The sequence below is a fragment of the Oryx dammah genome, unplaced genomic scaffold, assembly GCF_014754425.2.
Source record: "Oryx dammah isolate SB20612 unplaced genomic scaffold, SCBI_Odam_1.1 HiC_scaffold_21, whole genome shotgun sequence".
Lineage (NCBI taxonomy): Eukaryota > Metazoa > Chordata > Mammalia > Artiodactyla > Bovidae > Oryx > Oryx dammah.
This window is the reverse complement of record NW_024070205.1, coordinates 11,722,218-11,746,058: the sequence shown is the minus strand read 5'-3', so window position 1 is coordinate 11,746,058 and position 23,841 is coordinate 11,722,218. Positions and strand designations below refer to the sequence as shown.

At 42.9% G+C, this 23,841-nt stretch overlaps 1 protein-coding gene across 2 annotated transcripts in view; it reads left to right on the top strand.

Annotated features, from left to right (window-relative positions):
- PTPN14 (protein tyrosine phosphatase non-receptor type 14) overlaps positions 1 to 23,841 on the top strand; it is a 192,520-nt gene that overhangs the window by 112,526 nt on the left and 56,153 nt on the right. For both annotated transcript variants that reach the window (XM_040263167.1, XM_040263168.1), the window contains exons 4-5: positions 17,788 to 17,885; positions 21,435 to 21,502. In XM_040263167.1, the coding sequence (XP_040119101.1) occupies positions 17,788 to 17,885; positions 21,435 to 21,502 (166 nt within the window). The remainder of the gene's footprint in view (positions 1 to 17,787; positions 17,886 to 21,434; positions 21,503 to 23,841) is intronic.

The window sequence follows — 23,841 nt, the reverse complement described above, 5'->3', positions numbered from 1 at the left end:
GTTGTGCCGTCTAAGGGTTTGGACAAAGGTATAATAACATGTATCTATCATTATATGGGGCTTCCCAGGAGGCACTAGTGGTAAAGAATCCGCTTGCCAGTGCAGGAGACACAAGAGACACGGGTTCAATCCCTGGGTCAGGAAGATAATCTGGAGAAGGAAGTGGCAACCCATTCCAGTATTCATGCCTGGAAAATTCCACGGACAGTGGAGCCTGGTGGGCTAAAGTCCATGGGGTCACAGAGAGTCGTACACGGCTAAGCGACTGAGCAGCTTCTGTCGTTATATAATCATTGAGGGTGTTTTCACTGCCCTGAGCCCTGTTCTTTGCCTATTCATCCTTCCCCTGCAACCCCTGTCCTTTTTACTGTCTCCGTAGTTTTGCTTTTTCTTGCATGTCTTAAAATTGGAATTGTACAGCATGTTGCCTTTTCAGATTGATATCTTTGACTTAGTGATATGCAATTAAGTTTCCTCCATGTCTTTTTGTGGCTAGATAGCTCATTTCTTTTTAGCCCTGAATAATATTCTAGTGTGTGGATGTACCAGAACTTATTTATTGATTCACCTACTGAAGGACATCATGGTTTCTTCTAAATTTTAGAAATTGTGACTAACGCTGCTGTACACATCTATGTATAGGTTTTTGTGTGGACATTAAGTTTTCAGTCCCTTTAGGTAGATACCAAGGAGTGCTGTTGCTGGATTGTATGGTAAGAGTATGCTTAGTTTTGTAGGAAATCACCAAACTGTCTTCCAAGATAGCTGTGCCATTTTGCAATCCCCCAACAATGAATGCAGAGAAGGCAATGGCACCCCACTCCAGTACTCTTGCCTGGAAAATCCCACGGGTGGAAGAGCCTGGTAGGCTGCAGTCCATGGGGTCACTGAGGGTCGGACACGACTGAGCGACTTCACTTCCATTTTTCACTTTCATGCATTGGAGAAGGAAATGGCAACCCACTTCAGTGTTCTTGCCTGGAGAGTCCCGGGGACAGGGGAGCCTGGTGGGCTGCCGTCTCTGGGGTCGCACAGAGTTGGACACGACTGAAGTGACTTAGCAGCAGCAGCAACAATGAGTGAAGAGTGCCCATTGTTCAACATCCTTGCCAGCATTGGGTGGGTTCAGTGTACTAGATTTTGGCCATTCTAATAGATATGTAGTAGTATCTCATTATTGTTTTGATTTGCATTTCTCTGATGCTTTATGAGTAGTGCATCTTTTCATGTGTTTATTTGCCGTTTGTCTGTCTTCTTTGATGGGATGTCTGTTAAGGTCTTTTGCTTTTTTAAAAATTGAGTTATTTGTTTTCTTATTATTGAGTTTTAAGAGTTCTTTATGTTTTGGATCAGACTTCGATCAAATGTGTGTTTGGTAAATATTTTCTCCTGGTCTGTGGCTTGTCTCATAATTCTCCTGATATTGCCTCTTACAGAGCAGAGGTCGTTTTTATTTTATTTTTTTATGTATTTGGCTACACTAAGTCTTTGTTGCAGCATGTGGGATCCCATTCCCCGATGGAACCAAATCCAGGGCCCCTGCATTGGGAGCATGGAGTCCGAGCCACTGGACACCAGGGAAGTCCCACACATCAGAAGTTTTTTAATTCAATGAAGTCTAGTGTATCAATTATTTTTTATGAATTTTTGTCTTTGTTGTTTTATCTAAAAAGCCACTGTCATACCTGGGATCGTCTAGATTTTCTCCCATGTTCTAGGAGTTTTATAGTTTTGCATTTTGCATTTAGCTCTGTCATTCATTTTGAGTTAATTTCTGTGAAAAGTGTAAGGTCTGTGTCTAGGTTCATCTTCTTGCATGTCGATCCACAGTTGTTCCAGCACCATTTGATGAAGAAGCTATGTTTCTTTCATAGTATTGCCTTTGCTCCTTTGTCAAAGGTTAGCTGACTGTGTTTGCGGGGGTCTGTATCTGGGCTCTGTATTTTGTTTTGCTGATTCATGTTTTGATAATACCACACTATACTCTTGCTGTCACACTCTAGTAAGTCTTGAAGTCATGTAGTGTCATTCCTCCACCTTGAGTCTCCTTCAACATTATGGTGGCTCTTCTAAGTCTTTGAATATTTTTTCCCTTTGCCTGAAAACAAATAGGTGATGGCTTACATTTCTGAAACTTGAGGTGCCTGTTTCATACCGTCGAAACAGCAACTGAAAATCTTACCCTGAGGAGATTAGCCTCACTTTCTCCCGCTTTCTCTCTCTCTCAGTATCTCATCTACTCAGAAGCACATATTGTGTCTCTCCTTGGCACCAGGTAGGGGCTTTAAGTGGTAAGACCTGTTCCCGAGTCTGTGGAGTGCGAGAGATGCTGAAAGCAGTCAAGAGGGGCCTGGGTGAGGTGCTCTCAGGGCTGGGAGAGAGGTTCGTTATTTGGGTGAGAGGGTTTGGGAAGCTTTCCAAACGAGATACGTTTCCACGGAGCTTTGAAGGATGAGGAGGGGAGTGTCTGAATGGAGAGGGATGAGTCGGGGCATTCAGATAGAGGAAAGAGCAAGAGGGCAGTACTGGGAAGCACAGTACACCTAAGGTAACGCAGTGTGTGGTGCCTGCTGAGGCATAAAATTAGAAAGAAAGTACTTCTGAGCAAAGCCTGAAGAGCCTGCTGTGCTGTCTCAGGACTTCCCCCTGAGTAGGTTTATTGGATAATTCGTTTTGTTGAGATACAATTCACATAATATAATATTTACTATTTTAATGATGGTAAAGTATACAGTTCAGTGGTTTTTACTACATATACAAAGTTACCACAGCCAGCACCACTATCTCATTTCAGAACATCAACCGTCATACCCCTTTGCCTTGTCTCCCAGACTCCGGCAACCACTAGTCTACTCTCTATCCCTATGGATTTGTCTGTTCTTGGACATTTTGTGTGAATAGAATTATCCAATACATGGCCTTTTTTTGTCTTGAGTTATTTCACTTAGCCTAATGCTTTCAGAGTTCATCCATGTTGGAGCAGTCTATCAATACCTTGTTCACTTTTGTGGCTAAATACTATTCCATCGTATAACTAGACCACACTTTGTTTATCCGTTCACAGGTTGATGGATGTTGGATTGTTTCCTCTTTCCTGGTTGTTACAAATGATGTTGCTGTTTGTGTACCAGTTTCTGTGTGAATATGTGTTCTCAGTTCTCTTGGGTGTATGCCTAGGAGTGGGATTGCTGGCTCAGATGATAACTCCATATCTTGAGGAATTCCTGAACTCTTCTAAGTCACTGTGTTTTTTCAGCCAGGGCAAAACAGACTCAGGTGCTGTTTTAACATCACACACTTGAGGTCAGTGTGTGTGTGTGTGTTTTGTTTGAGATGGAGTATTTCTACTGCTGTTGCCTTGTTTCACTACTTTAGCGCATCACGGTTCACAGCAGGAAAACATATTTGGCTCTTTAAAATTCCATTGATGTGATTACCATAGAGCAGTCTGTACCCAGTAGCACATAGTGGGACAGCAAGAAGTACTGTCAGGGTATTGACGTTCTCTGTCTAGGATGTATTGTAGAGAATGAGTTTTTCTAGTTTAAAAAGAACCCTTGATTAAATTATAGGCTACTATTAGGGAGCTTATTGTACATATAAACTGTACTTGGATTCCCTGTAATTTGTTATAATTAATGCAAGAGTTCAAGAGCAGAAAGCAAGGATCAGGTTGTGGCATGCTTTGCTCTTTTGCAACACCTGGCTATCATTGGCCTTTTTTTCACTAGCAGTTAAGGCCCGTGTCTGTTTGTGTGCATTTAAACAAACATTATCCTTTTTAGGAAGGAATTGCAATCCTTTGACTCACTGAAACTTAAGGAGCCTAGGTAAGAAGTTAGGTGTCTCTGGCAAAATGGAATATTGATCAGTGATTGCCAAGACAGTCTTGCCTGTATGTATTTGAATGTGTGCACATGTTTGTATTTTCAGGTATGCATGTGTGTTGGCTTGTAGTGTGAAAAAGGCAAGAAGAATAACTTTCCCTTTTAAGGTTCTCTTTGTTGAGTTATGGTTTAGCCTTTTCCTTTCTTTTATTCCCTCTCTGTTGGTTTGTTTCAGTTTTGCATAATTGCAGGCAGTGTGGAAATCTGTAAGCTGCCTGATGATGCAGAGTTCTCATTGACTGTCAACTTGAACATTTCATTAAATAGAAAAGATTTTAGACAGTGCACAGCTCAGGTACCGAACACATTATTATACTTGAATAATCACAAGCTGGGATCTCCTCAGAGGCTTTCAGGACAGAGGGGCTGAGAGAGGGGAGCCTTCAGGTTTGTCGGGTTGCCTGCTCACGTGTGGGCTTCCCTGGTGGCTCAGCTGGTAAAGAATCTGCCTGCAATGCAGGAGACCTCGGTTCAGTTCTGGGTCGGGAAGATCTGCTGGAGAAGGGAGAGGCTACCCACTCCAGTACTCTCGGGCTTCCCTGGTGGTTCAGCTGGTAAAGAATCCACCCTCAACGCGGGAGACCTGGGTTGGGAAGACCCCTTGGAGAAGGGAAAGGCTACCCACTCCAGCATTCTGGCCTTGGAGAATTCCATGGAGAATTCCATGGACTGTATAGTCCAGGGGGTTGCAGAGAGTTGGCCATGACTGAGTGACTTTCACTTTCACGCTCACGTGTGTACTGTTTATCTGGTCCTGGCAGATAGAGAGCAGGGTGGGCCACCCTCTCTATTATCTGGATTTACAGCTGTGAACACCCTTCCGAATGGCTGGAATGTGCTGTTCCTCTCGTATTGGTACCTCTGTCAGTCTAAGAATTAGAATTATGTTTTGCCATCCCATATCCCCGACTTTAAGGGCAACTTATGTTCAATCCCCTCCTTTTTTTTTTTTTTTGTAGTAGAGAAATTTGTGTGTTTATTTCTTATTGGCCCAATATAATGCCAACCAGAAAGTAATGCGAGCGTTTCAGCACCTGTTGCAGTGTCCTGGGAGAAATGGGTTTCGAGGACATTCTAGCAAGATTCTTCTGATATTGCTGATTTTACTAAAGAGAGTTTTCTAATGAGGAAAGGACAATTTAAGTCTTCAGTTCAGTTCGGTTCAGTTCAGTTGCTCAGTCGTGTCCGACTCTTTGCAACCCCATGAATTGCAGCACGCCAGGCCTCCCTGTCCATCACCGACTCCTGGAGTTCACTCAAACTCATGTCCATCAAGTCCGTGATGCTGTCCAGCCATCTCATCCTCTGTCATCCCCTTCTCCTCCTGCCCCCAATCCCTCCCAGCATCATAGTCTTTTCTAATGAGTCAACTCTTCGCATGAAGTGGCCAAAGTATTGGAGTTTCAGCTTTAGCATCAGTGCTTCCAAAGAACACCCAGGACTGATCTCCTTCAGAATGGACTGGTTGGATCTCCTTGCAGTCCAAGAGACTCTCAAGAGTCTTCTCCAACACCACAGTTCAAAAGCATCAATTCTTTGGCACTCAGCTTTCTTCACAGTCCAACTCTCACATTCATACATGACCACTGGAAAAACCATAGCCTTGACTAGATGGACCTTTGTCGGCAAAGTAATGTCTCTGCTTTGGAATATGCTATCTAGGTTGGTCATAACTTTCCTTCCAAGGAGTAAGCGTCTTTTAATTTCATGGCTGCAGTCACCATCTGCAGTGATTTTGGAGCCCCAAAAACTAAAGTCTGCCACTCTTTCCACTGTTTCCCCATCTATTTCCCATGAAGTGATGGGACCAGATGCCATGATCTTTGTTTTCTGAATGTGGAGCTTTAAGCCAACTTTTTCACTCTCCTCTTTACTTTCATCAAGAGGCTTTCTAGTTCCTCTTCACTTTCTGCCACAAGGGTGGTGTCATCTGCATATCTGAGGTTATTGATATTTCTCCCGGCAATCTTGATTCCAGCTTGTGCTTCTTCCAGCTCAGCATTTCTCATGATGTACTCTGCATAGAAGTTAAATAAGCAGGGTGACAATATACAGCCTTGATGTACTCCTTTTCCTATTTGGAACCAGTCTCTTGTTCCATAGCTAGTTCTGAGTGTTGCTTCCTGACCTGCATATAGGTTTCTCAAGAGGCAGGTCAGGTGGTCTGGTATTCCCATCTCTCAGAATTTTCCACAGTTTATTGTGATCCACAGAGTCAAAGGCTTTGGCATAGCCAATAAAGCAGAAATAGATGTTTTTCTGAAATTCTCTTGCTTTTTTGATGATTCAGCGGATGTTGGCAATTTGATCTCTGGTTCCTCTGCCTTTTCTAAAACCAGCTTGAATATCTGAATTTCACGGTTCATGTATTGCTGAAGCCTGGCTTGGAGAATTCTGAGCATTACTTTACTAGCATGTGAAAAGAGTGCAATTGTGCGGTAGTTTGAGCATTCTTTGGCATTGCCTTTCTTTGGGATTGGAATGAAAACTGACCTTTTCCAGTCTTGTGGTCACTGCTGAGTTTTCCAAATTTGCTGGCATATTGAGTGCAGCACTTTCACAGCATCATCTTCCAGGATTTGAAATAATTCAACTGGAATTCCATCACCTCCACTAGCTTTGTTCGTAGTGATGCTTTCTAAGGCCCACTTGACTTCACATTCCAGGATGTCTGGCTCTAGGTGAGTGATCACACCATCGTGATTATCTTGGTTGCGAAGATCTTTTTTGTACAGTTCTTCTGTGTATTCCTACCACCTCTTCTTAATATCTTCTGCTTCTGTTAGATCCATACTATTCTGTCCTTTATCAAGCCCATCTTTGCATGAAATGTTCCCCTTGGTATCTCTAATTTTCTTGAAGAGATCTCTGGTCTTTCCCATTCTGTTGTTTTCCTCTATTTCTTTACATTGATTGCTGAGGAAGGCTTTCTTATCTCTTCTTGCTATTCTTTGGAACTCTGCATTCAGATGCTTATATCTTTCCTTTTCTCCTTTGCTTTTTGCCTCTCTTCTTTTCACAGCTGTTTGTAAGGCCTCCCCAGACAGCCGTTTTGCTTTTTTGCATTTCTTTTCCATGGGGATGGTCTTGATCCCTGTCTCCTGTACAATGTCACAAACCTCATTCCATAGTTCATCAGGCACTCTGTCTATCAGATCTAGGCCCTTAAATCTATTTCTCACTTCCATGAGAAATAATATATAATCATAAGGAGTTTGATTTAGGTCATACCTGAATGGTCTAGTGGTTTTCCCTACTTTCTTCAATTTCAGTCTGAATTTGGTAATAAGGAGTTCATGATCTGAGCCACAGTCAGCTCCTGGTCTTGTTTTTGTTGACTGTGTAGAGCTTCTCCATCTTTGGGTGCAAAGAATATAATCAGTCTGATTTCAGTGTTGACCATTTGGTGATGTCGATGTGTAGAGTCTTCTCCTGGGTTATTGGAAGAGGGTGTTTGCAATGACCAGTGCGTTCTTTTGGCAAAAGTCTATTAGCCTTTGCCCTGCTTCATTCTGTACTCCAAGGCCAAATTTGCCTGTTACTCCAGGTGTTTCTTGACTTCCTACTTTTGCATTCCAGTCTCCTATAATAAAGAGGACATCTTTTTTGGGTGTTAGTTCTGAAAGGTCCTGTACGTCTTCATAAAACCGTTCAACTTCAGCTTCCTCAGCATTACTGGTTGGGGCATAGACTTGGATTACTGTGATATTGAATGGTTTGCCTTGGAAACGAACAGAGATCATTCTGTCGTTTTTGAGATTGCATCCAAGTACTGCATTTCGGACTCTTTTGTTGACAATGATGGCTACTCCATTTCTCCTGAGGGATTCCTTCCCACAGTAGTAGATATAATGGTCATCTGAGTGAAATTCACCCATTCCAGTCCATTTTAGTTCGCTGATTCCTAGAATGTTGATGTTCACTCTAGCCGTCTCCTATTTGACTACTTCCAATTTGCCTTGATTCATGGACCTAACATTCCAGGTTCCTGTGCAATATTGCTCTTTACAGCATCAGACCTTGCTTCTATCACCAGTCACATCCACAGCTGGGTATTGGTTTTGCTTTGGCTCCATCCCTTCATTCTTTCTCGAGTTATTTCTCCACTGATCTCCAGTAGCGTGTTGTGCACCTACTGACCTGGGGAGTTCCTCTTTCAGTATCCTATCATTTTGCCTTTTCCTACTGTTCATGGGGTTCTCAAGGCAAGAATACTGAAGTGGTTTGCCATTCCCTTCTCCAGTGGACCACATTCTGTCAGACCTCTCCACATGACCCACCTGTCTTGGGTGGCCCCACGGGCATGGCTTAGTTTCATTGAGTTAGACAAGGCTGTGGTCCTAGTGTGATTAGATTGACTAGTTTTCTATGATTATGGTTTGTGTGTCTGCCCTCTGATGCCTCTTACAACACCTACCATCTTATTTGAGTTTCTCTTACCTTGGACGTGGGGTATCTCTTCAGGTCTGCTCCAGCAAAGCACAGCCACTGCTCCTTACCTTAGACGAGGGATATCTCCTCACAGCTGCCCCTCCTGACCTTTACCCTTTTCTTAATAATAATAGTGGCAAAACAATCTGTCTTTCTCTCTCATTCTCCCATCCCGATAGTTTTATGGAAAAGCGTCTTCAGCGTGAGGATTTTCAGGATGGATTTTCAGGGCACCGATAATGCCCCTTCTCTCTAGATTGTCACCATGCTACTGACCGTGCGCATGGGAAGAGACGGGTTGATTGGACTGACATTGAACTGTAGAGAAGGGCCTCTGATGGTAACACTGCATGTGCATAGCTCGATAGGCGAACAGAGTGCTTTTACTGACCTGTTCTTAACTATGAAGGAGCATTTTCTTTCTGTCCCAGATCTCCTTGGGCACTGGGCACAAAAGAGGTCAATCTGTGGATGGTATGTGCTGATCAGACAGCTTCGAGTGTTATTAATACCTTAATTGAAGGAAGTCTGTGTAACTTTTAATGATATGTAATAGGGAAGTATGGTTACTCAATGCAAGGCAGTGAAGACTGTATGTAATATTGATGATGAACTCCTGTTTAGTCTTTAAAAACGTGTTGCATTTAGAAATAAATACATTTAAGAGACTAGTCTGCACCTGCTTCTGAGTATAGCCTCTCCTTTTAGGTAGGAGCCTGTAATCCGAGAACCCAGTCTCTAGATTCTACTTTTTTCCCTCCGTGCATCTTTCAAGGTTGTCTGTGAGTAGTTAGAATGCATGGCGCAGTCTCTTTCTCCTTCCTTCTGCCTCCGGGGGAGGAACGTGCAATATCCCAGAGGCTACTGCTGGGAGAAAACACGGATCTGAGTAATCCATGAGCCAAACTGCGAAACGTGTCGTGTAATGTCTTCACAGAACAGCTTCTGCGTCAGTGTTTGTCTCATACGCTGTGGCATAGAAGCTCTAACGGGGGCGGGAGGGCAGCGTGGTTATCGAAGCCTGGGATCATGAAAATCACCCAGCCGTGGTGTTTGTATTTTCGTTTCTCTCTTTTTAATGTGGCTGTGCTGCACAGCCTGCAGTATCATAGTTCCCCAATCAGGGATTGAACCCAGCAGTGAAAACTTCCAGTGCTAACCACTGGACCACCACGGAATTTCCTGTGCTTTTATTTCTTCAATACTTTTTGACTTCAGTGAAATCAATGGCTTGCCTACAATGGCTGGGAATCTGATCCCATTCTCGTCACCTCGTGGTTGCCGTGCAGAAACGGATCTCCAAGCTCTGGTCTGTGTGGTCCTGCCTTTAAGGAGCAGTATTACCTTGGACCAGTCCTTCTCCTCCCTCAGTGGAGTTTCCTTCTTTAGAAACGAAAGACCTGGACTTGAGTTGTTGAGATCCTTCCCTTATTAGGTCGCTTAGGCTAACTCATGCTGCCACAGTGTATGGCCTCCAGCTGTGTGTGGCTTTCAAAACCAAAGGCTCACTCTTCACCATCCTCCATGTCTGCTGTGCCCACCGCTGTCTTTCTCTGGGGCTCAGACTAACTGAGCGGCAGTGCCTGCTTGGGTGCTGCACGTCTCACGGCAGAGGGAGGCACAACAGGGAGCCTGACGTGGGTTGGAAGGCTTCTGCTTGGAATCCGCACGTGCCGTTTGCTCCTCCACGTCATTGACCCCAGAGCTAACCGCAGTCAATTCGGTAGGTGGCTGTGCCCCTCTGGGAGGGGCAGCCCCGTGGCGCATTTCGGCAGACTTTCAGAACAGTGATACTGACCTTTCGCCCTCCTGCCTCCACCATCCTGTGATTTTGGCCCAGGCTCTTGCCCTCGTGGGTAGAAGCCCAACCAAAATCACATCTTAATTTTATTTATTTAGTTTTTTGTAGCATAGCATGTGGGATCTTAGTTCCCTGACCTGGGATCGAACCTGAGCCCTCTGCATTGGAAGGCAGAGTCTTAACCACTGGACTGCCAGGGAAGTGCCCCCAAGTCACATCTTAAAGCTTTCAGATTTTCATGTCATTCCTGTATTTAAGGCATTTCTGCTGAACTGGACTTGGAAAGAATATTTCATTTGTGAGAGTCGGGGGGAGTACTTCAAAAGCAGCACGTACTCTGCCTCCAAGTTCTCTCGCCTTATCTGTGGTTCTGTGGCAGCACAGTCCATACTTTCCAGGCCAACACGTGGAATTTCTCAATCTGAGAAGTATCAATAGACCTGCAAGGGAAATAGGCTTGCACAAGTGCTTAGATAGAGTCCTCATATGTGAATTAAAATGAGAGATGAAAGATCTTAGCGGTACATCTATAAGCATTGAGGATAATGTTATGGGGTTTTGAAAGAGTCCTTTGATACCACTGGCAGAAGTACTGAATGCCTTATTGATTTAACTCACTGTGTTTTTTTTTTTTTTTTAACTTTCTTTTCTTAATCTTAGGGAGAGGAGGGAACATGGAAAAGTCCCTTATTTTCTTGAGTTTGTATAGAAAATATCCTGATGCTAGGAAAGACTGAAGGCAAAAGGAGAAGGGGATGACAGATGATGAGATAATTAGATAGCATCCCTGATTCAATGGACATGAATTTGAGCAAACTCTGGGAGATACTGAAGGACAGAGGATCCTGGCATGCTACAGTTCTTGGGTTTGCAAAGAGTTGGACATGACTTAGTGACTGAACAAAAACAAATTCAAGACAGATGAAATCTCTAGGGATAGGTTTTAGTGACTTCCAGTTTCCAGGTGTGATGTTTAATAGCACCAATTACCAGGAAGCACCTTTGTTACTTTACCCAGAGAAACCTGCATTCAGTCCACAAATTACTATTCTCTGGAGATTCAAAACAAAAAACTTTGAAAATAGAAATGTAACCCTTATTCAACAAGCACAATTATGTTCACTAATTCTTAGAGAGAAAGCAAAATCTTCACCTAAGACCATTCATTGGACCTCAGCAGTCAGATGGACTATTTCCAGGTCTTTGAATATAAAAATTATTTAAAAGTTTTCCCTGTGGGCTTGGGTTTTCAAAGAGGATCCCTTTGGAAAGTTGGCAAATACTTACTTTCCTGGCACAAAGATTGGTTTTTCTCTTTTCCCTCTCCACCCAAAGCTATGACAGGGTGGAGTGGAGTATACTTCCATGAAATTGCATGTTTCCAAAATAGGATTCACTGTTACATTTGACTTCTGTTAGAATTGAATCTCTAATCAAAAATAAGCAAAAACCAAACACTCTAGAAATAGAATTTCAGCTCATATTCTCTAATTTGGTCTTCATATAGGATAGAATTATTATATTTTATAAAAATGCCTTTTGAGCAGAAATGTAGCAAACAATCAATTAACAAAGTGGTTCAGATTTCATTCCCGTGTCTGTGATCTCATGTAGTAATATCCACAATCTCAAATGGCTGTTGTACCATATCATTAACGCTATTTAGATTCTCTTGTAGTCTGGATGGCTTCCAGGAAAGAGCACTGCATTCTTCAGCTCCTTGGTTTAGTTTCCCAGTATTAGACCACATTTAACCTAAAGGACCAGGAAAAATCCTGGTGTTCCTTGCTGGTGGATTGGGCTTCGCTGTTGCCTAGCATCGGATCTGTAATAGAACCTGCTCATGTGTTTTATAGAAGGACAATTGTAGCTGAAAGTTGGGATCAGCAAGGAGAAAAAAAATCCTGACTGTTGTTTAGCTGGACCCTGTGCATTATTTTTCCCACAGGGTCTCAGCTGATCATTCTTTCCTCCAGGTGATGGGCAAAAAGGATTCTAGCTGTGGTAGCTAATGCTAGGATAATACCTTTTACAGTGCTTTTACTCACTGGTTCTTAAGCATTAAACCCTTAATAGTGCGCTAGAGAGAGAAACCGTGACAGCAGGGGTCCGAGAGATGATGAGCATCCTTGCAGGGCAGAGGCTGCCTTAGACTTCTCTAGGAACTCTTCAGCTTCTAGCCGAGTTGCACGTACAAGGAAGTGCTTAATGACTGTGTGTTAATATCCATGCGCGGAGCAAAAAATGAGTCGAAACCACTTGAGCTAGGATGGTTTCATGTATATAGAAGAATTTCAAACATTATATGAATAGGAGGAGTAGGCAAGCTTTACTCTCTCTTCCCACCTCGAGACTGTGTCTTCTGGCTTGTTTGGGTTTGGGGTTTTGTGCATGTTGTTCTTGTCATGAGATTCCCATTGTAGCTTTCTTCAATAAACATTAACATTCCTTCCTATCCTGAGAGTCTGTTCTTGAGGTTTTGGGATGTTTTGTTTATTTGTTTTTAATATCCAATAACTTTTCTGAAAAAAGCCACTGGTGGAGGGTTCTCTGGTCATAGGCTGGTTAACACTTTTCCTTATCCCTCTTTTCTTATTCCCCTAGTTTTGAAAGTGTGGTCTTCAGATTCTAAGTGACTCTTCTTTAAAGGTCTATCTGCTTTCACAGTGAATTCTTGCCACTTGAAAGATCTTTGATGTCTAAGGACCCCCTTGTTTGCCTGGGTTTCCACAGGAAGGTGTTCTGTCTGAGAACCAGCTAGGTTATAAGCATGAACGATCTTCCATGAAAGCGTTAATTGCTCAATTGTGTCTGACTCTCTGCAACCCCTTGGACTATAGCCCGCCAGGCTCCTCTGTCCATGGAATTCTCCAGGCAACAAGAGTGGAGTGGATTGTCGTTTCCTTCTCCAGGAGATCTTCCCAACCCAGGGATCGAACCTGGGTCTCCCACATTGCAGGTAGATTCTTTACCATCTGAGCCACCAGGGAGGACCCACCAGGTTCTAAGCATAAAAGATCTTCAGTGAAAGTCTCCCAAGCAATTCCTTAAGTCTCTTGAGGGAGAAGTTACCTTTTATGAATGAGTAGACCTTTTACTGTTTCCTGGAGAACTGGCCCAGAAGCACAAGAGAGGTGCCAGAGAGAAGTCAAGAACCAGTTTGGGGACAGGGAAAGAGTGAGGCAGAGAGATACTGAGGAAAATCCCTGAAGGAAGGGTGGAGGACACCCCAGAAAACGTGGACGGTAGCTTCGCACCAGAAGAAAGCTCCCGACGCCTGTGTCTCCTTTCTTCCAGGAGATGAACGAATAGTGTACATCAGTAGATTATGGCTTTAGGCATAAAACTGTTATTTAAGTAAGGGCTATAAAACGCCGGGCTTTGCTTGTATTGATACTTAATAAGGGTGCATGCTCCTTGAAGCAAAGGTGCTAGTGTAAAGCATTTTTGTTGGGGCTCTTGATTTGCTGAATGAAACTGTGGAACCTGTGACCCTTGGCGCTTGCTATGTGCAGGCTGGCCGTCCTTCCCCTTGGAACAGCAGACACGCAGGCAAACAGCAGGCGTGTAGATCCCAGGAATGTATGGGACTGCCCTTCTGTGATGGTAACTTTCCTTGGGTGAAACATCTGAAAAACATGCCTGAGCTTGGGGACTTGCCCTGAGTGAACAGGGAAGAAAAATGGAAGCTAGAGGTAACATGTAACATATTTTAACTCTGCAGCAATTCAGATTTCTTAGGTCTTCAATATTTTGATCCACTCTCATGCTGTTTCTTTTTTAATTCGTGTACAGTTATTGCTTCAGAATATTTTCATTTACTCTGATTCTCTCCTATGAAGAATGAGCAGGCGGTTCATGGCTTCCCCTTTTCCCGCCATCGTATGTTATTCCCAGAAACTCCGTCAACAAAGAAACACACACACACGCACACGCACACACACGTACACGTAACGGTGGTATCTTCAACTTTACAGGATTTTAAAAAGCATCCTATCTAGTATTTGCTCCAAAGTGTGCACACTCAGAAGCGGCAGACTGCCACTTGAGTACCAGGAAAAGACTTTCAATCACAAGTTTTTAGATGTAACCTCTGTTCCTATTTGTTGAGATTTAGACTCCACGATGCCTTTAACCAGCTAAGAATGCAATGAGTAGGTGAGGGCAAGGCTGTGTCCTCTGAACTCAGAGTGTTGAGAGGGCACAAAGATTTTTTCTACACATACCAGGGACTTGTCTCTGAAAATCAGTGAAGATACTTATTATGTACATTAATTGATTTCAGTTCAGTTCAGTTGCTCATTCGTGTCTGACTCTTTGTGACTCCATGGATTGCAGCATGCCAGGCCTCTCTGTCCATCACCAACTCCCCGAGTTTACTCAAACTCATGTCCATTGAATCAGTGATGCCATCCAACCATTTCTTCCTCTGTCGTCCCCTTCTCCTCCAGCCTTCAATCTTTCCCAGCATCAGGGTCTTTTCCAATGAGTCAGCTCTTCTCATCAGGTGGCCAAAGTATTGGAGTTTCAGCTTCAGCATCAGTCCTTCCAATGAATATTCAGGACTGATTTCCTTTAGGATGGACTGGTTGGATCTCCTTGCAGTCCAAGGGACTCTCAAGAGTCTTCTCCAACACCACAGTTCAAAAGCATCAATTCTTCAGCACTCAGCTTTCTTCACAGTCCAGTTCTCACATCCATACATGACTACTGGAAAAACCATAGCCTTGACTAGATGGACCTTTGTTGGCAAAGTAATGTCTCTGCTTTTTAATATGCTATCTAGGTTGGTCATAACTCTTCTTCCAAGGAGCAAGCATCTTTTAATTTCATGGCTGCAGTCACAATCTGCAGTGAAAACGGAGCCCCACAAAATAAAATCTGCCACTGTTTCCACTGTTTCTCCATCTATTTGCCATGAAGTGATGGGACCAGAAGCCATGATCTTAGTTTTCTCAATGTTCAGTTTTAAGTCAACTTTTTCATTCTCTTCTTTCACTTTCATCAAGAGGCTCTTTAGTTCTTTGCTTTCTGCCATAAGGGTGGTGTCATCCGCATATCTGAGGTTATTAATATATCTCCTGGCAATCTTGATTCCAGCTTGTGCTTCATCCAGTCCAGAATTCCTCATGATGTACTCTGCATAGAAGTTAAATAAGCAGAGTGACAATATACAGCCTCGATGTGCAGCCTTAATTGATGTAGTCAGCTGATTTTGACAGGAAGTCAAATTATTGACTCACTAGTGGACCCCCTGAGAGGTAGGGAAAATAGGGGAAGGTTGGTAAAAGGGTACAAACGTTTAGATAGAAGATGACTAAGAGCTGAGGAACTAATGTATAGCGTGATTGGGGCTGATAACACTATACTGTACGTGTGCTCAGTCGTGCCCGACTCTTTGCGACCCCTTGGACTGTAGCCCACCAGGCTCCTCTGTCCATGGGATGCTCCTGGCAAGAATACTGGAGTGGGTCACCTTTTACTCCTCCAGGAGATCTTCCTGACCCAGGGTTCAAACCCACATCTGTATCTTCTGCACTGGCAGTCAGATTCTTTACCACTGCGTCACAGGGAAGCCCTGCTCTACTGTATAACTTTATGTAATTGTATGGAAATTTTCTAAGAGAAAAAAACAATTTTTAACCAAGAAAATGTGAGAATAAATAATAAATAATATTCTCATATATATATACATATATGCTGCTGCTAAGTCACTTCAGTCGTGTCCAACTCTGTGCGACCCCATAGATGGCAGCCCACCAGGCTCCCCCGTCCCTAGGATTTTCCAGGCAAGAACACTGGAGTGGGTTGCCATTTCCTTCTCCAATGCATGAAAGTGAAAAGTGAAAGTGAAGTCGCTCAGTCGTGTCTGACTCCTCTCGACCCCATGGACTACAGCCTACCAGGCTCCTCTGTCCATGGGATTTTCCAGGCAAGAGTACTGGAGTGGGATGCCATTGCCTTAATGGACCCTGTAAAATGATTATGAACATTTTAGGAGAAAGATAAAATGGTGGTAGGAAAAATAGGTGGCTTTTCTAATAGATACTAAATTTGACTGGAAAAAATATTTAGATAACTCAGAGTGTTGGTCTTTCTAATTTTAAGTAAAGGTTTTCCCACTAGAGACTTCCCTACTGACTCAGATGGTGAAGAGTCTGCCTACAATGTGGGAGACCCGGGTTCAATCCCTGGGTCAAGAAGATTCCCCTGGAGAAGGGAACGGTAACCCCCTCCAGTATGCTTGCCTGGAAAATCCCATGGGCAGAGAAGCCAGGTGGGCCCCCAAAGAGTCGGACACGACTGAGCAACTCACACACACTTTCCCACCAGAGGCTGACATGGCTGTCTTTACCCTGTCCTGTAGACTCAAGAGGAAAGAAGTAGAGAACTGGTTTGTAGAAGAGAACTGGACTCCTCTTCTCAAATAGGTGCTAGGTTGACATGTAATAGGCTTCCCTAGTGGCTCAGACAGTAAAGAATCCGCCTGCCAATGCAGGAGACCTGGGTTTGATCCCTGGGTTGGGAAGATCCCCTGGAGAAAGGAATGGCTACCCACTCCAGTATTCTCGCCTGGAGAACCCCATGGACAGAGGAACTGGTGGGCTACATACAGTGTACGGAGTTACGAAGGGGCAGACACGACTGAGTGACTAACAGTACTACTGACATGTAATGATGTCCATGATATCAAGGCAGAGACAGCAATAATTTGCTCTCAGGACTGATTGCCTCTCTCCAAGAGAGCAGGGTTTTGGGTCACTCCTAAGTTCCCTTGGTTGACATGCTGAAGTTTTGAAGACATTACAGAGTTGTGGTTACCAGGAGCAAAGAAGTTGTTAGCATTTGCCAAGAATTAATGCCTAAAAAGTGTGACTGTTCTAGAGGTAGCTTGTTTTAAGAGTATATTTAAAGGAAGTAGAGTCCTGGGATGTAAAGTTTGGGGTAAGGAGATTTCAAAACGCTTAGGTAATTCTAATTATGATTTTACTGGCAAGGGAACAATAGCACTCTGTTAGCTTCTGAGAACAGTGGTCTGATCTGAGGTTGATGTTGTATATGGGCACATTCTGTCTGTCTGCACTTTGCTGCTTTGAGGATGTACTTTGGGTTGGAAGGCTCAGTGTCACATTTGATTAGATTTTTATGAGTCACAGATGTGGAGGGTGAGCCTGACTCCGAAAAGCTTTATCCTGTCCATTAGCAGAATTCTAAATGATTTGGCCTGTTTGTCTTCTACCCTCTATAACCTTGGGATTTAAAAAAACAGTGTGTTCCCATAATTTTTTTTTTTCAGGAATGCACACTGTGGCGTGGCTTTGGCAGCTGTGTGTTGTGGGTGTCCAGGTGTGCAAGAGTGCTCCCATCCTCGGTCCTTTGTTAGGAAGAGCTGGTCCTTATCAGTAGTTCCTCCTGCCGGCCTGCCATGAAATGGTGTGATGAGAGCACTTTCGAACTCAGAGCGAAGGGGACGTGGCACCTGCCACATCAAACAAAGACAAACAGGGCAGAGGTCACTTTCCATCTTTTATAGACCTGACCTTTATCGACATCACCTGTGTATCCTGCTGTGTGCACAAGGGGTCATATCTAGAGGCATTCATGGCGTGGGAATATATTCCAAGTATGTGTTTTTAAGATTATTTCTTCTTCTGTTTCGATGAATAGATATCAGTATTACCTGCAAGTCAAAAAAGACGTGCTTGAAGGGCGGTTGCGGTGTTCGCTGGAACAGGTGATCCGGCTGGCAGGCTTAGCTGTGCAAGGTAAGAGTGGGGACCGGTGTGTGACAATCCAGCGTTTCTTGAATGCTGGCACCACTAGCCTCTCGGAGGGAAAAGTTAAATTTACTTAAATGATCCCTTCATAACTCTTTTTACATTTTGAGGTATCTTACATTAAAAGTGCAGAGGTAGTGACTTTTGGTGGCAGGATGGTGGATTCCTCAAAGCTGTTCGCAAATTGCTCAAGCTTGTATAATTTTAGTTTTATTTGAAGAAATAGCAGCTTTCATCCTGCCTCTAAGTAAAACTCCATTGCAGGGTTTGTAGACCATTTTCTTAGAATTTTTCCACTGCCCAGTGTGGTCATATTTTGCGGCTTGATGTTATGACTATGTGACTTTCACATCAGTTTCAAGTATGAGAGCTTAAGACATTATAGTGTACTTTATTTTGACAGTTAAAGAGGGAAATTTTAAATGCAGTGTTGTAATGTAAGATAGCTAATGTGTGTTAGAGTCAATTTATCTTTCAACCTACCCTACTTACATCGATCTAGATCAATCAGACAGCTGTTTTTTGTTTTTGTTTTTAATCTTCTGTAAATTTTTACACCTATTTGTATAGCACACTGTGTAATCTTTTACATATATTTATACATTTTTCTTTATTGACTGGTAGCTTCATTGTCTTTAGTCATGTTAAAACAAGAAGAAAAAGACAAGTTTCTTTTTAAAAAGAAACATGTTTCCCTTGCAGTAGCGACTTTCCTTAAAATCAGATACCAAATATACGCCTGTCAGCTGCAGAGTGCTTGCTGTGTGGATTGTTATTTTAGAAGCTGTGAACTGAACTTCTATCCCAAACTCTGCACTGAAGTTAAACCTTCTGGATTTAAAATGCCTAAAGTGACAGCCTTTCCTTGATAACTTTTATTCCTGGGATATTAATGGGTTAGCAGTTTGGGTTGGCCTTATGATACTTAATAGTTAGCTTCTCCCTGTGGATTGGAAGTCTGAAAAATACGTTGTATCTCATCTGTTCACCTAAAGACTGGAAAGGGAAGGAGCAATGCCCATACTGCATAACAGAACCATCAGTGGTTATAATTGAAAAACCAAACAGTGGAGAAGATACCCTTAATGGGGAGATGAAAAGAAAGATCTGGTGGGTCCCTCATCTTCCAAATGGGTCTTTCTCCTTTAAGTGCTTCCTTTTCTTCTTCTTCTTTATTTAACTCTCTTTTTTCCCCCTCTCACTCTTCCATCATTGGGCTCATTACAAGCATCCTGGATATTGGAGGGACTTCAGTGATCACTTTTAGGCTGAAGGAAGTTGGTGAACTTACTCTGGGGTCCTTTTACTTGGATTCTTGAAGTTCGCTATTCAATCTGATGAAATCCTCTAGCTATAATATTTGTAGAATATTTTTTTCTGAGAACTTTCATTGGGCAGTTAGAAAGTCAAATCAACAAAGATATAAGCTGTGACAAGTATGATAACAGATGACTGACCTTAGAAATAGGCAGAGCTGTTGGTCTTGGGTATTTCCAAATGCCTCACCTCAGCGATACATGAACTGTGAACTTCCAGATGTTCAAGCTGGTTTTAGAAAAGGCAGAGGAACCAGAGATCAAATTGCCAACATCTGCTGGATCATGGAAAAAGCAAGAGAGTTCCAGAAAAACATCTATTTCTGCTTTATTGGCTATGCCAAAGCCTTTGACTGTGTGGATCACAATAAACTGTGGAAAATTCTGAAAGAGATGGGAATACCAGACCACCTGACCTGCCTCTTGAGAAATCTGTATGCAGGTCAGGAAGCAACAGTTAGAACTGGACATGGGACAACAGACTGGTTCCAAATAGGAAAAGGAGTACGTCAAGGCTGTATATTATCACCCTGCTTATTTAACTTCTATGCAGAGTACATCATGAGAAATGCTGGGCTGGAAGAAGCACAAGCTGGAATCAAGATTGCCGGGAGAAATATCAATAACCTCAGATATGCAGATGACACCACCCTTATGGCAGAAAGTGAAGAGAAACTAAAAAGCCTCTTGATGAAAGTGAAAGAGGAGAGTAAAAAGTTGGCTTAAAGCTTAACATTCAGAAAACGAAGATCATGGCATCTGGTCCCATCACTTCATGGCAGATAGATGGGGAAACATTGGAAACAGTGTCAGACTTTATTTTGGGGGGCTCCAAAATCACTGCAGATGGTGACTGCAGCCATGAAATTAAAATTTGCTTCTTCCTTGGAAGGAAAGTTATGACCAACCTAGAGAGCATATTCAAAAGCAGAGACATTACTTTGCCAATAAAGGTCCATCTAGTCAAGGCTATGGTTTTTTCCAGTAGTCATGTATGGATATGAGAGTTGGACTGTGAAGAAAGCTGAGTGCAGAAGAATTGATGCTTTTGGACTGTGGTGTTCGAGAAGACTCTTGAGAGTCCCTTGGACTGCAAGGAGATCCAACCAGTCCATTCTAAAGGAAATCAGTCTTGGGTGTTCTTTGGAATGACTGATGCTAAAGCTGAAACTCCAGTACTTTGGCCACCTCATGTGAAGAGTTGACTCATTGGAAAAGACTCTGATGCTGGGAGGGATTGGGGACAGGAGGAGAAGGGGACGACAGAGGATGAGATGGCTGGATGGCATCACCACCTCAATGGACATGAGTTTGAGTGAACTCCGGGAGATAGTGATGGACAGGGAGGCCTGGCGTGCTGCGATTCATGGGATTGCAAAGAGTCGGACACGACTGAGCGACTGAACTGGACTGAACACCTTATAATTACTTGTAGGAATTTATACATATTTGTATGTGCAACCTTGCCTTCTTGGTAAGGTCTTTACACTGGCCTTCTGTGTGGATCCCTTATTCTTGGTACCTTAAAGATGTCTGGATCCATTTCTACCTGAAAGTGAACATTTAACATGAAATTTAAATATCATACTGTTTTGATTTTTTTGTTGTTGTTGAGAGCAAATAGGATAAGATGCAAGACATTTATTGATTTATGATAGAGGTTCTCTGTATTCATTTTACGTGTGTTCAGACTTACAATTGTGAGATGAAAACAGGACAAAACAGAATTCGGGGCATCTTGTAACACATGGAGTTGTTTAGGAGGTGTAAAAATTTGCAGCATTGCTTGCCAAGGATGATTTACAGTGGGAATTTCCAGCTGCAAATATATGGAGAGATGCAGATGGGTTTGGCTCTTCAGTTCTCAAAATTAACCTTGTGTTAAAAAGTCCCCTTGGCAGATAGTCTAAAGATCTGTGTTGGCAAATATTTCATAAAAGATAATATAGTTTTGTTTTAAATTCTTAAAATAGATTAAGAACCATTTTCAAATGTCTCTATTCTTTCTAGAAAATATGTTGCAGTGCTTGCCTGCTGATATTTGCATTATTGCTATGTAAAAGTGGTAGTAATAGCAAACCCATGTTGGCACTGTTTGTATTTAATACTAGTGCAGAAATAGGATGAGGTGAGAAGAGTAAATATGGTAATAAGTTTACCCTATTTTATCCCATCTTTAATGTCATATAATAAAGACTACCCTCCCTCCTTTTCTTTTCAGCTGATTTTGGAGATTATAATCAGTTTGATTCTCAAGATTTCCTCAGAGAATATGTACTATTTCCTATGGTAAGTGTATCTTCCTTTTTCTTAATTCATGTTCTATCTTCTTTGGATATTTAATTCTTTCCTTCAAAGATCTCAGAGGAATTTACACATGTATTCCCTGAGAAGAATGTCTCTGCATTTATGGAGATGAGTTTTATAAGACCCTGAGAAAAGTAAAGATGCCTTTTCTTACCTCTTAAGAACCCTTCCCTGCCTCATACACTAGCCTTGAGTACTGAGCGCTCTCTTTCTTTTTTTTTTTTTTTTAATATTTGTATGTTTATTTGGCTGCACCAGGTCTTAGTTGCGGCATGTGAACTCTTGTTGTGACATGTGGTGTCTAGTTTCCTGACCCGGAATCGAACCCAGGCCCCTGCATTGGGAGCTCAGAGTCTTAGCCACTGGAGCCCCAGGAAAGTCCCTCTCTTTCCTTCTGAGCCTCTCAGCTTGGTCCCAGTCCAGAGCCTTTGTCCTGTCCGTCCTCTGTCTGGAATGTTCAGCCCCGGGTCCTCCTGTGACTGCTCCTTCAGATCTTGATTCAAATACCACTTCCTTGTCCTTGACCGCCTGTAGGATGCACTCCAACCATCCAGCACTTCCTGCTAAATCCCCTTTTATATGCATACTTTAGAGCTCTCTCAGGATCTAAAGGATCTTCTTTCCTTCATTTTTATTGTCAGCTGAAATGTCTTCTCAACGGTGCTTAAACAGGGTGCTTCTCTGTCTTGTCCATGGTTGTCTGGTACATAATTTTGTGCTCACGTGGGTTTGTTGAATGAGTCTGTGAAGTAAAATGTCCATTCTAGGGTTAAATTAGGGATGAGGCTAGGTTTTTATTCTTGGGAAAGTTTTGGTAGCTTTGGAGTAACTGAGAAGAGTTTTCATCAGGAAAGTTAAAATATTTGAAAAGCCATCTTAGGGAAAAGCCATGCCCACTCCAACATTCAGCTCTGATTTTATAAATCATGGTCATTCACCACTTTGTGTGTGTGTGCATGCTCAAAGCACTGACCTGGGTTTGCAAAATCTGAATGCAAATCCAAGTGTGATAAAATATGATCAGGATTCTATGTAGGGAGAGGTTTCCTGTGTTTTGGGCTTGAGGGACTAATGGTGTGTGAACTGCATCTTAAAAGATGAGCAGCAGTGTGGCAGGTGTGGTCAGGGCGAGCAAGGGATGCTCTAGACAGAGGGAGGAGGAGCAGAGGTGAGGTGGCAGGCGTGACTGGATTGGAGTCAGCTGGCCATCCTGATGGCCACTCAGGGGAGCGGCGGTAGAGAAACCAGAAACATCTGAGGGGTTCAAATGTGTGGGCTCCATCCAGGGGTTCACAGACCCCACACTTTGAGAACTGCTGGATTACAGCAATGAGACTGTTTGCAGGAGGATGTCGGATGAGTGTTCTTGGCATGACATAGGAATTAGGTGTTGGTCCGTGTAGCTCAGATGGTAAAGAATCTGCCTGCAATGCGGGAGACCCAGGTTCAATTCCCAGGTCAGGAAAGATCCCCTGGAGAAGGGAATGTCTACCCACTCCAATGTTCTTGCCTGGAGAATCCCATGGACAGAGGAGCCTGGTACAGTCCACGGGGTTGAAAAAGGCTGGACATGACTGAGCGACCATCACTACTACACTATACGATAGAAACAAAAAAAAACAACACGAGATATTTTGGAAGTGCAATGGGCAGAGCTTGGCATCTAACCTACTGTGGCCTCTGAGAGAGAATTGAGTGTCTGGAGACAAAGGTATTAAGTTTTGAGAGGCTAGAAATTATCTGTGTCAGTGCATGAGAGGAATCTAAATTAGTCCCAAGTTAAAAACTTTAAAAAAAATTTTTTATAGAGTTCTTAAAGGTTAGTTTCAGTTTACAATTATTACAAAATCTTGGCTATGTTCCCCATATTGTACAATACATTCTTGAGCCTGTCTTTTGTCCAGTAATCTGTACCTCCCACTCCTCCACCCCCATGTTGCTCCTCTTCCCTCCCTCAACTGATCACCACTGGTTTGTTATCTGTGTCTGTGAGTCTGCTTCCTTTTGCTATATTCAGTACTTTGTCGTATTTTTTTAGATTCCATATATAAGTGATATCATACAGTATTTGTCTTTCTCTGTCTGACATGTTTCACTTAGTATAATACTCTCCAAAGCCATCTACATTGCTGCACATAGCAAAAGTTTGTTGTTTTTATGGCTGTGTTACCTGTTTCATTGTGTGTGTGTGTGCACGCACGCGTGCGCCTGCCACATCTTCTCTATCCATTCAAGTGCTGATGGATGTGTGTGTGTGTGCACGTGTGCACACGTGCGTGAGTGTGCCTGCCACATCTTCTCTGTCCATTCATCTGCTGATG